Here is a 13329-nt window from a genome sequence, read left to right on the forward strand (position 1 = left end):
TAACTTCTCACTGAACACACTTGCATCCTTGGCTATATAAAAGCGGTCGATAAAAGAGTAATTAATACAATTTTTAAATTAAAAAACGCAAAAAACAAGCGTAGTTACACAATGGAAATAACATTATGACAATATGATGACAATGAAAAGTTGGTTTCCATAACAATGTATAATTTGTACTTTCTAAACCGGATAAAATTGTAATTATTTTGGAAATACGTGCCAGTTTTAATGCGCATGCGTAAAGTCAGGTCCTCGAGAAAGACAAACATATTGAACGTTTCACAAGTGCAATAAAGAAGGTTTGAAAATGGCATGTCGTGATGTTGGGGGCATATTTTTTAATGCTAAACTTATGGAGTTGATTTATCCACGCAAGTATATATGATCTAGGATTACACCTCTAGGTTCTCAAAAAAGCTTATCTTTTCCTTGCTGTGTTCAAATCTTTTAGCATAACTGTTAGTTACACTGTGAAAATGTAAAAATAGATATTCATTTTGCTATATAGGGCCAGGGTTTAGATAAACATAGGGATAATGAAAATACAGAGATGTACTGATTTACTCTGGATAGGTACTGATTTACTCTGATCTGGAGAATAGTTGAATGAAGAAAGTTGTATTTTTTTTCCAATGGAAGTTAAAGTTACCTACCTGTACAATGTCTCCATGACTTTGACCATTTGCTGTAAAAGTGAGATGGCACAGAAAAGGTAGACGAGCATCGGTAGCTTTCAGCACCTTCAAATCGTAGGTTTTACTGACGTCACCGTAGTATGTTCGGTTGCAAACTGAAAAAGAAATTAATATTTAGAACAGGTTCAAAAATAAGGAACGAAGTTTCCAAAATTATATTGGAAACGTTCTACACATGAACATATCCACAGTGACCCAATTTTCCGAAAAACGTCCATGTCAGATTTCTTATCTAACATTATTTTTATAGCATATACAGTATTTAATTTTTTTATTTTTTTTTAATTTTTTATTAATTTTTTTTTTTTTATCGTACTTGTTCTAAAAATTCATATTAATTGCATTTTTCATGAGAACTCATGTGTGATAGAAAGAGTCAGAGTATAGGTATAGATACAATTCGACCAGAAAATCATAAATAAATGTATATTTTTTGAAATATTGTTGGTTTTGAGACCTTAAAAGCTTTTAAAATCCGCAATTAAAAATCTAGCTCCGTTAGAAAAAAGAAAGGTGATGAGGGCAATTCAAAGATGAAACGTCAGTTTGAAACTATGACCACACCATCTTGCAGAACAAAAAAAAAGCAGCAATGACAATGTGAAGTTTATTTTGCTATATTTATTCAAATTGATTAAAATACAGTTATAAAAAATAAAAATAAAATCGCGAAAAGTCGTTTTTTCCAAAAATCTTCGGAAGTATCCCTAGTAGTCGGTATAGTGTGTGCCTATCTTTCTTCTAGTTTTCGAGATCCCAGTGATGGAGCTCGAATTTTGGACATCCTGTATAGGGTGGGTCATTGGACGCTTTTAAAGGTAGAGACCCTTTTCTATAGAAGATAGACGCCAACTAGTATCGGTGCCTGGAGCTCAATTTTTATCAAAAACATAATGGCAAAAATCATAGGCAAAAACCGCACATCGATATATGTTACTGTTTCGGAGTTAAGGGGTGTTTTTCAAAAGTGTGCATTTTTAACAAATCGTTGTAACTTCTTTGCTATGGAAAATTTTGTATTTTTATGAAAATATTTCCAAAGCACTTTTTTACGTAGAATTTAATGGTTTAAGTATATTTTTTTAATTACTTATTTAAGAGTTATGAACAGAAAAATTGATTTATCATTTTATTAAAAATATACAGGGTGTCCTGTATATTTTTAATTAACTGAAAAGAACTTAAAATTACCTTTCCAAAAATATAGCATACTTGATATTTTGTTGTAGTCTCCTTCAAAATACAAAATTTTTAAAAGTTTGCTACTTTTAACAAGTAGACTTTGACAAGGAAGGCTGGCTTGCACGTAGCAAGACGAGGCACCGCCTCAGAACGCTGAAGTTATCAACACATTTTTGCCGCCAATTTCGGGAATAATAGAATAGCTAACCAAGATCCTAGTCGTTGGACGTCGAGGTCGCCGGACTTAGCGCCTATGGATTTTTATCTTTGCGGAAGAATAAAGGTTCTTACTTTTAAATTGCCCTTATAATGTAGACAAGAATTTGAAGTACTTAGCGGTTAAGCGAAGGTATCTTGCACCTCCACTGAGTTAATGAATGTGTCGAACACCATCTCATGTCTTGGTTTACTATTTATTTTTATTGTTATTAGATATAGTTTAAATGTGTTGATTTTTAATTGTTATAAAATTCTGCATCTCTCATTGCAAATATTATTTTCTTTTTGATTGCTGGTCACAGCTAGATTTTCTTTGCATTACGGCCGGCGCCGTTCAAAGCTTACTTATTCAAAGTGGGCGAATTTTTAAAAACTAAAAACTATATTTTGAAGAGGAATCGAGCAATATATCAAGTATGTATTTTTGGAAAAGTAATTTTAAATTCTTTTCAATGAATTAGAAATATATAAGGTGTTCCATATAAAAAATCAAATGTTCTGTTGATAATTCTTAAATTATCTCTTAATTTAAAAAAAATATATACTTAAACCATTAAATTCTACGCAAAAAAGTGCTTTAAAATGTTTTTAATGTTAAACATAAAAAAATCCATAGCAAAAAAGTTACAGCGTTTTGTGAAAAATGCACATTTTTGAAAAATACCCTGTAACTCCGAAACGATAATAGATATCGATGTGCGGTTTCACCCATCATGTTTTGATAAAAAATGAACTGCAGACACTGGTATTTTTTGTCTATCTTCTATAGACACCCAATTTGGACACTTTTTTGTACAAATATATAAAAAAGCATTTCAAAATTTTTAACGAGTAAATAACGACGACATTATTTTTAATACATTAATTTGCTTTCTTTACGTAAATACAATTCAAAAGCGTCTTATTTCCATTATTTTTTTTATTCAATATGAATCCTTTAATATTTATCTTAATCCAAAATAAATATATGTTAAAAATAATTTCCGCTTGTTAGTCCACGAAAAAAAAACACGTGCAAATAATGAGAGGGCGGATCCGCGCTTTTCTTTTTTTTATCCGAAAACAAAACCGAAAAACAAAACAACTGCGATCCATCGGAACGACGGACGCCGACGTTTATATATGTACATACATATTTTACCAGTGGAAATACGTTTTGCGGTAGAAATGTAAATATTATGCGGCGAGAATGGATTACCGCTAGGAGGAAAAACGGAAAAATCTCTCATAAATTGTCAGCTTATATTCGGAAATCGCTTAACAAAAGAGCCTCCGGGGTAGCGACCTCGGCTAATCCAAGAAAAGAGAGACAGTAACAGGAAAAAGTTTAATCGCCCTAAAATATTATCGATGCCGACCATAAATTGGTCTAAAGTTATTGTCGAATTAGCTAAAGTCCTTATCGCTAACCAGTTTTATAGGATTAAAAATACTAATTCATTATTTGTAATGCGTGCTGACCTGGATAAAGGTGAAGTGGGTGTTTAATTTAGAGAAAAAATGTGTAAATAATGTGTAGATGAAATACAGAAGATGAAATACCTCTAACTGAGTTTGTAAAAAGTTTAATTAGCTTACTATTCTTTCCACTTTTCATATACCTAGGTATACATATTCTGTCCCTACTACAGGACGGCGCCCCAGGAGTTCTCATGGTAGAAGTAGAAAAAAATCTAAGGCAATAGAGTACAAGTACAATAGTTCACAAAGTATCGACAGGCCTTACATAGAAACTCTCGCCAATATATACAAAAAAGCCAAAGCGAGAGTAATGGTATATAAAATAACCCCAGAGTTCCCAACTGGCAGAGAAGTACGACAGGGAGACGAAATATCCCCAAAACTGTTTTCAGCAACACTAGAAGAAATCTTCCGTCAACTAGACTGAACCAACAAAGGATTAAAAACAGATGGAGAATATCTTAACCATCTAATATTCGTTGATGACATAGTTCAACAGCAATACAACAATACAACCAGCAATTAAGTAAATCTCATAATGAAATTTAACAAAAACTCAAGTAATGTATCAGGAACTAGTAGACAGAAAACATTCTAATAAATAACATAAAACTGAAAATAGTAAAAAATCCATATATTTGGGACAACTAAGCATACCGCGTACTTATGCGCAGCACGGCGCGGCGAAACGCGGCGAAAAACCGTGCAACGGATTAAGTTTGTGTTATATAATGTACGTCCGCTGACTCAAGCGAAGCAACCGCTGGCACCGCGCGCCGAAGCGCCGCGCCGTTCGTTGCAGACCTGGAATCCAAAACGAAGAATTTCTCTTCGGCACGCTTCGCGTGCCCTAGTGCCCGGTGGTTAGCGGAAACTTTCTTTGTTTTTGCTCATTTTCGGAATTTGTTTTGGGTGTCTGCGGATTAATGATTCTACGATTAATGTATTACTAATTGGCATTTAGGTTTTGTTTAGTCAAGAACCGGTTTATTTTGTTTGAATTTGTTTCTTGTAATTTAATTATTGAGATCATGGATGATGAAACATTCATTTTGATTATACAGAGCTACAAAGAATTATATGATGTTGGGGACCCAAATTATCACAATCAATTGAGACGAGACAATATCGGTGAAGAAATTAAGCTATTATTGCTATATTTAGATCTTAAATAAAATAAAATATGTACGGACTACTTAATTTAGAATAACGAAAAGATCTACCCATTTAAGAAAAGATGCATTACATAAAATAATATAAATTATTCTCTATTAGTTTTATTTAGACATTATTAAAAACTTGCTTGAGACAAACTGAAAGTCTTTTGCTAACGCCAATTGGGCAGCGAAATCCAGATTTTTGACACTGTATAGTTGGTCTTAACAAAGAAAGAAGTTCAGTAAATTTTTTGGTGGGTCATTCTATAATACTTGAAAAATTTTCTTTCGCCTTCCAGCTTTCGACTTCCTCAAATCTGAATAAAGGTGTATTCTCCGTACACATTTCTGTTTATATTAATGTTATCAATCCAAGATTTTCTCTTTTTGTTCTCACGCATTTCTTTTTCTTTTGTTATTGTACATAAAATAAGAAAATCTCCCTCTGAACTGCTGCTGGAACTTCAGGACATAATGCAGTTTTAATCCACCTTTATATCAAACCGTCACAGAGATAATACTAAAATTGAAGGGTCAGCTGAAAATAACTTTAAACTTTAAATACCAACCGCGTACGAAAAATCGTGCATAAGTTAGCGGACCCATCAAAAATTGTACTGCGCCGCGCCGCGCTTCGCATAAGTGCGCGATATGCTTAATACAACTAATACACAGCTTGGGATATCTACTACCAGCAATCAACCGAAAAATTAAGTAAGCATGGAGTACTTATGGAAGAAACTCAATCATATTCCCATCTAGAATGCCACTTTATCTAAAGAAGAAAACATTCGACCAATGTGTACTACCAGTCACGACCTATGCATGCGAAACCTGGACTCTTAAAACAAACATTATAAAAAAACTGTAGGTCGTACAATGCCCAATGGAACAAACTATGCTGGGAATCACCAAGAAAGACCGTAAAAGAATAGAGTGGATACGACAAAAGACCCTGGTAATAGATGTCATCTACAGAATCAAATCTCTTATCTGATAATGGACAGGACACCTGGCAAGAAGGATGGACAACAGATGGACCACAAAAATTACAGCATGGTACCCACGAGGAATTAAGAGACTTAGAGGACGACCAAACCTGAGATGGGACCATGATATTAGGAAATTAGCAGGAATAACTTGGGCTCGCATAGCCAACAATAAACAGCAATGGGCCCAACTACAAAGAGAGTATCTAAACATGTGAGTGAGGCTACACCATAATTGGAAATGGTTGATTAAGTGGAGAATGATGATTATGATGATGATGATGACATATTCTGGACGTGATTCGCACCTACAAAATTACTTACCACCTAAAAAATATAAAATTTATTTTTTATATTATTTTTATTAGAAAACAAAAAATTTAATTGCTCTTGCAGATAGTTTAATGCAATTATAAGAAAATTTACATGAGAGACATTAATAGGTGTTCAAGGGAAAAAGGAAAAAGGAAAGGGAAACAAACTCACGTTTGTGTGGGTCCCAAGCCACACTAATATACTTGGCAACATAATAGCAGATGAAGCTGCTCAGCAAGCTGCTAGAAGATATACCGTTGGTTTCCCTTATATTAATAATAATGATTTTAAAGTACTACTGCATAAAAAAACACAAAGGAAATGGCAAAATGAGTGGGCAGGTAAACCGTCAAAGCTTTCGCGCAATAAAACAGGATCCGTCAATCCCATCCTTACATCTTGCACTAGGACGAGCGGATGAATCCAGAGCGCATCGTCTTTGTATTGGCCATACTGCGGTGACTCATGCATATCTGCTTAAAAGAGAAATACCTCCAATGTGCATAGTCTGTGATGTTGAGTTGACAGTAACTCACATATGAATGTCCTCAGTATGCGGTAGAAAGAAGTAGATTCGATATACGTGATGAAATTCTTGAAAATTTAACCGAAGAAGAAAACATTAAAAATAGTTTGAACTTTATGAAAGATATTAATATATACCACCAACTGTGATACTCTAATCCATACTCTGCGATACTGTGATGTTAATAGTTATCTATTTTTCTTGTTGTTTGTTTTTGTATCGTTATTTTTTTGTGTTTAGTTTTTTGATCCTTTGTCACTCAACTTGAAATGTTAATATCAATGTAGATTTTTAAATTTTGAATTGTCCTTGTAAGAGTGAACCCCTTGAGAATATTGAGATAGATCCCTGTAATTGCATTCTTAACAATAACGAATTGTATATGGCTAATGATCCTGGTGATCGATGCCTAGGACAAAAATAAGGTATTCAAAAAAAGTAGTGATTAAAAAACTGGAAGATTTATTAAATTACAAATAAAAATTTAATAATATAATAATATTTTTAAATATAAAAAAGCACACTAACAATTTGTATTTTTTTTATCTTGAACAGAATATCCGATAATGTACAATTTCTATTTATTTCAAAGTTCTACAACCTCAAAATATTCAAAAATAGACGATGTAATGAGTTGGAATAAAATGAAAATGTTTTTATTGCTCTATAGTTTATTTTTCTCTCATTTTAAAACTGCGAAATAAGAATTTATTTTTCTGGCGAATAGTAAAGTTTCATAAGCACAAACTTAAATCGGTACTATTTGGAGATACTTTTTTATAAAATTTATTTTAGAAATTTATCTTACTATAACCAAACCAAATTATTTAATATCTGTAATAAATAAAAAGCAGTTTTAATTTTAATTTACCATGCGATCGAAAAAAAAACGGCGTCAAAGGCGACTGGGGATGAATATCCATGACAATTTTGGCGAGGTCAAGCTCTAAACGTCAATTACTGGGCCGTACCCTTCTTTATTTTATAATAGCGCTTACTACCGGTTGGTCCTAAGAAGGGTGTAATTTATTTTTATATTGAATAAACATAATTTTTAAATGATGTTTAATTCGAGAAAAAAATATTTTTTAAAAATAGATTTGTGTGTCTGTAGTAACTTATCTTTTCTATAATTAGTGTGAATCTTTGACAAGTTTTATGTCCACACATTTTTAGTAAATCATGTCTAGAGATTGACCTCGCTATAATTATTTATCGTACTTATAATATACAATTAAAGGTATATTCAAAAACATTCAAGTGTGGGGTACTAAGGTACTATTACCATCTTTAGATACATAATAAATTAAAAATAATAAAAATTATGATAAAAAATTATTTATCTAGAGAAAAAAAAATAAATTTAATAAATAAACCTGAATAATAAAATTAATAAATAATAATAATTATTAATTAATTAATTAAAATAATAAAGTATGGGGAATTAAAAATAAACTGTTTTTTGTTTGAAAAATTTAAATTAAATAGTAAGAAAATCTTGGATTTCAATGTACACAGTTCTTCAGTAGTAATTACACAAAATCTAGTAATAGATAAAAGAAAATAACTGAAATGAAAAGATGGTACATTGTTATCTATGGATGAGTTGTTACTGGTCTAGTATCATTCTTCAAAAAAACATAACCAGTGTGCAACAATATATTAATTAACATACTTTAAGTTATTAATTGAATTTTAAATGTTAAATGTTCATTAAATAAAACAAATTTATATACATATTTGTATTCGTTTATTTCTTTGAAATTCCTACAAATATCACTAATCACATTATTTATAATTTGTAATACTGTTAAAGTTCAAGATATATTGTTTACTTATTGATATTTGATTATTAAAACCAAATTAAATGAAAAGAGATATACATACACATATACACAAATTAATAATAAGATAACTAAAATTTCTCTAAAACAATAATAAACTAAACCGTATGTTACTACTTAAAATATAAACTAAAACTGTATAATTGAAAAAAAAAATCTGAGAATGTTTTTGTCGACAATTTAAATATATAAAACGTCATTAATTTAATGACACAAAAATAATTAATTAATTAGAGAAATACATAAATGTTAAATAAATACCTTAAACTAGGCAATATTCTTTTTTTTCTAAACTACGCTATTTTAAGTACTTTATTAACTAATGAGACAGAAAATGCGCTATACAGGGTGAGGGCTTTCTGCTGACACAGAGGGGGTTTTCTGCCGACTCGTCTATATTGACGAGCAGGCCGAGGTTACCATTATCCAAATCGAAATTTTTTTTTTCGAAAAAAATAGATTTTTTTTAAATTTTTCATTCAAGATCAAGTGCTTTCCAAGTAAAATAACTGTGATTTTGGAATTATTAGAAAAACAATAAAGAGAAAATATGTTTCTTTTATCGAGATCTACCAGCCCTCTGAAAATATTTGCATGTATTTAAGATTCACCTATAATATACAGGGTGTCCCAGAAATAAGTGCAAGTATTTTTACTGGTGGTATAGTTCAACCCCAGAAACATGCCTATGGGTTTTTTCCGCAAATTTTTTTTTGGATTTTTTTTTAGTTTTTGTTTCAAAAAAATAATTTCTTGATAATATAGTGACATAAGTAGTAGATTAAATTTACACGAAAGAAAATCTAGAAAAGATCCAGTGGTTCTCAAAATTTTAGCAAAAAATCACTTATTTTGGAAATTTTCAAAGTAAAATAACTTATTTTGGACTTATTTGAAAAACGATAAAGAGAAAATATGTTTCTTTTATCGAGATCTACCACCCCTTAAAATACTTGCACTTATTTCTGGGACACCCTGTATAATAATATATATATTTTTAATAATGTTTAAGGCCCCAGTAATATATTTTATTTAAACTACAAAAAACATAACTTTAGTTTGGAAACTTTGGTACCATATGATCGAAAAAAAACGGCGTCCAGTTGGCTGGGAAATGAACATCGATGACATTTCCCATATAAATTTACATATAAAATGACAGCGATCTTCATTCCATAGCCATCGCTGACGCCGTTTTTTCTCGATCATTTGTGCAGTATGTTAAAATATCTAGTTTTCTGGTACTTTACATGCCTTTTAATTTACAGCCTTTAAATTTGTGACAATATGTCAAAGCAAAAAGAAAACGTTAGATGACAATATGCAAAACAACTTGAAAATACTATGTTAGAACGAAAAATAGAAAGATAACATAACATTTTTTCGATCATTCTTAAATATTTCCTGGTATTATGAAAAATATACATATTTTGACTAACATTAAAATTCAGTTATTTATCAAATACACTTATTTCACTCAAACATTTTTAGTTTTTAACATTTCAACTCTTATGTGACACTAATTTATCCACACTTTGATCTTCCATTGATATTAATTTCCACTTTATACTTCTGCTTCAAATCTTTCACACAAACACAGTCCAAATGCCTAATATTAGCCATATCAAAATTCTTTACTATTTTAACGATACTTTCAGGAATACATTGCAACCAATGATTACTACCCATATTAAGATGCGTAATACTTTTAACAGTGCTAAATACATCATCTGGTAAGGTTCTTATTTTATTCCTCATAAACATTAGTTTCTCAATTTGCTGAACACCTGTGAAAGCCGACTCGTCAACTGAAGTAAGCCAGTTTCTATCCAACCATATCTCATTTACCTTTACAAGTCCAGTAAATGCATTGGGCGATATCCTTGATATATTGTTGTTGCTCAGGTATATGATGAGGTTGTCCGTGTTTGCAAAGTTCTTAAAAGCGTTGGTTGGAACTTCGGTTATTGAGTTTCTTCTAAAAGACAGTACTTCAATTGATGGAGTATTTTTAAACCAGTTTGGGTCCCAGGTAGTGAGTGCATTGTGGTTTAATTTGATTTTTGTTAATGCAGTCATGTTGTCAAAAGCTTCCCCATCGATGTGAGTGATTTCGTTTTTATGCAAAAACAGAATTTTTAGTTTTAAGTCATTAAAGACACCTTTTTCGATTGATTTGATACCGTTATCTCTTAAATTGATTATGGCGAGTCGGGGTAAGTTCTGAAAAGCTCCAGGATAGATGTTCTGTAACCCACACTCAGTCAAGACAAGGTCTTCTAATTCTGTGAGGTCTTTAACGGAGTCTTGGTAAAGTTCTGGAATAACTGAACTCACTTTGAGGTACTTTGAGGCAGGAAAATCGTGGGGGTTGATGGATTTCACTTTTGAGACCATTATTTTCTTTCCGCTTCTGTTGGTTTTGTACCATCCGTTGCGGAATATTGTTTTTTCCGTGGTGCATAGGCACGTTACACAGAGTATACCGAATAAAATGACGTTTTTCACGATCATTTCGACTAAAAAGTGTGAAAGCGACTGAATTTCGAGCTAAACGCGAGATTTAATAGACGAGGTCGTATTAATATCGCGGGTTATCGCAAAGACTAATTACACAAATAAAATAATTACTTGCGATCGAGCTTAAAAATGCAGCGCGGCCGATTTTTCCCGTCGCTTTTTGGAAAAACGACACCGCCTCGGGGCCGGAGCTTTTCGCGGTAAGTGCTTTTCGGAGTAAACGAATAAAATCATTTCTCGGAAATTCGATATTGCGCGGATTGTATACTTACTGGGTGGTTAATGTGATACGCCTAGCCTTAATTCAACTAATTTTTATATAAACAATATAATTTTTAATGTATACAGGGTGATTCATGGTCAGGGTACGTTAGACGTTTATGAAGAACCGGTGATGGATTTTTTTTTAAATTTGGATTTTTGCATCCACGCACCTGTCTAAATAATTGTCCACATTACAGTGTTGGCGTTTCACACTAAAAGTGGTAGTATCTTTGTTATTTTAAATATATATTTTGAATAAACATTGGTTATATCATAAATTCGGCATATTGAAAGCTGAAATTTGGTGTAGAGGTTCAGGAAAGTTGACAGATTCGATCTGTCCAAATCAACTGATTAAATATCGAACAAGGAGATCAAAAAAATATTTATTTCTGCTTGCTATAAAATCGCTCAAATCATCGTTGTTTCAAATTCAAGCCTATGTATGTACAGGGTGGGTCAAATTGGATACTTTAAAGGGAAACACCCTTTTCTATAGGAGATAGATGAAAACTGATATCGGTGTATAGAGCTCAATTTTTATCAAAAACATCAAGGTGAAAACCGCACATCTGTTACCGTTCCAGAGTTACGGGGTGTTCTTCAAAAATGTGCATTTTTAATAAATTGCTGTATAATTTTTGTATTTTAATGGTTTAAGTGTAATTTTTTTAAAATTAATAAATTAAGAGTTATCAACAAAAAAATTGATTCTTTATATGGGACATCCTGTATATTTTTAATGCATTGAAAATAATTTAAATCGATCTTTCCAGAAATATAGCATACTAAATTTTTTTCTTGATTGCTCTTTGAGATATAGATTTTTTAAAAATTCGCCCATTTTGAATAAGTAGGCTTTGCACGGCGCCGGTTGTAATCCAAAAAAAATCTAGCTATGAACAGCAATTAAAACGAAAATAATATTTGCAATGAGAGATGCAGAATTTTATAACAATTTAAACTATATTTAACAACATCAAAACATTTAGTTATCGTACGAACGGGTCCGTTGACGGGCTGAAGTAAAATATTTACGGATGAAAAGTGGCGCGGAAAACGCTATGACTGATCAGAGCACCGTCGGACCATCGTATCAACGTATAATGGATGCATGAAAATGTCTAGATTATAACGGCAATTTAAAAATAAGAACTTTTATTCTTCCGCAAAGATCAAAATCCATAGGCACTAAGTCCGGCGGCCTCGATGGCCAACGGCTGGGATTTTGGTTAGCTATTTAATTATTCTCGAAACTGGCTGCAAAAATTTGCTGATAACTTCAGCGTTCTGAGGCGGTGCTTTGTCTTGCTGGAAAAATATGTTCTCGAGTTCTATTAGGGGCATTATCATCAATAAGGGGTCCAAAGCCTACTAGTTAAAAGTGGTGAACTTTTAAAAATTCTGTATTTCGAAGGAGACAAAATATCAAGTGTGCTATATTTTTGGAAAGGTAATTTTAAGTCCTTCTCATTTAATCAAAAATATACAGGGTGTCCAAAATAAAAAGCCAACTTTTCTGTTGATAACTCTTAAATTATTAATTTAAAAAAAAGTTATACTTAAACCATCCAAAAATTCGTAGTTGTATTGGGACACCTGCATGAAGATAAAAAACTGCTTTTCACTCGTACCTATTCCCCCAAGAAAACCACCTTACTTTTACCGTAAATAAAATGAAAATTGGCAAATCTGAATTTTACGATCTTGTTTACGTTTAAATAATTCAGTGCTGGTTTTCGATTTTTTATTACTCAGCTGCTGCTTTTTTTCTACTTCGTCGACATCAATAAATCTCCAAACTGCCGCCAGTTTACGATAGCTTCACCTTTCCCAAGCAATATGTAAGCCGTAAAAGGAGATCTCCAGGAGCGAGCTCTACATAACTTTAAAACATTAACTGGAGTCAGGTTTATTTTAAGTACGTTTCCTTACTTCGGTTGTATCTTAATACAGAGCAGGACAATAGAGTTTGAACTCGGGTCTTTTTGGAAATACTGCAAGTTTTAGAGCTGCATTTACATTGTATTTACGATTTTAAACAAGACTGTAGAATTATATATTTATAATGACATTTATAAGTTCATATCAAATAAACATTTAGTCACGTGATTAACCTTGACCGGCACCGCGTTGCCTATTTTTACATATTTT

At 32.0% G+C, this 13329-nt stretch overlaps 1 protein-coding gene across 1 annotated transcript; it reads right to left on the bottom strand.

Moving 5' to 3' along the window:
• Positions 1-9915: 9915 nt before the first annotated feature.
• Positions 9916-10905, bottom strand: LOC115891059 (slit homolog 1 protein-like). The gene has a single exon (XM_030911457.1). The coding sequence runs from the start codon at positions 10903-10905 to the stop codon at positions 9916-9918; it is 990 nt and encodes a 329-aa protein (XP_030767317.1).
• Between the last annotated feature and the right edge of the window lie 2424 nt (positions 10906-13329).

The sequence above is a fragment of the Sitophilus oryzae genome, unplaced genomic scaffold, assembly GCF_002938485.1.
Source record: "Sitophilus oryzae breed Bouriz unplaced genomic scaffold, Soryzae_2.0 scaffold_948_pilon_pilon, whole genome shotgun sequence".
NCBI lineage: Eukaryota > Metazoa > Arthropoda > Insecta > Coleoptera > Curculionidae > Sitophilus > Sitophilus oryzae.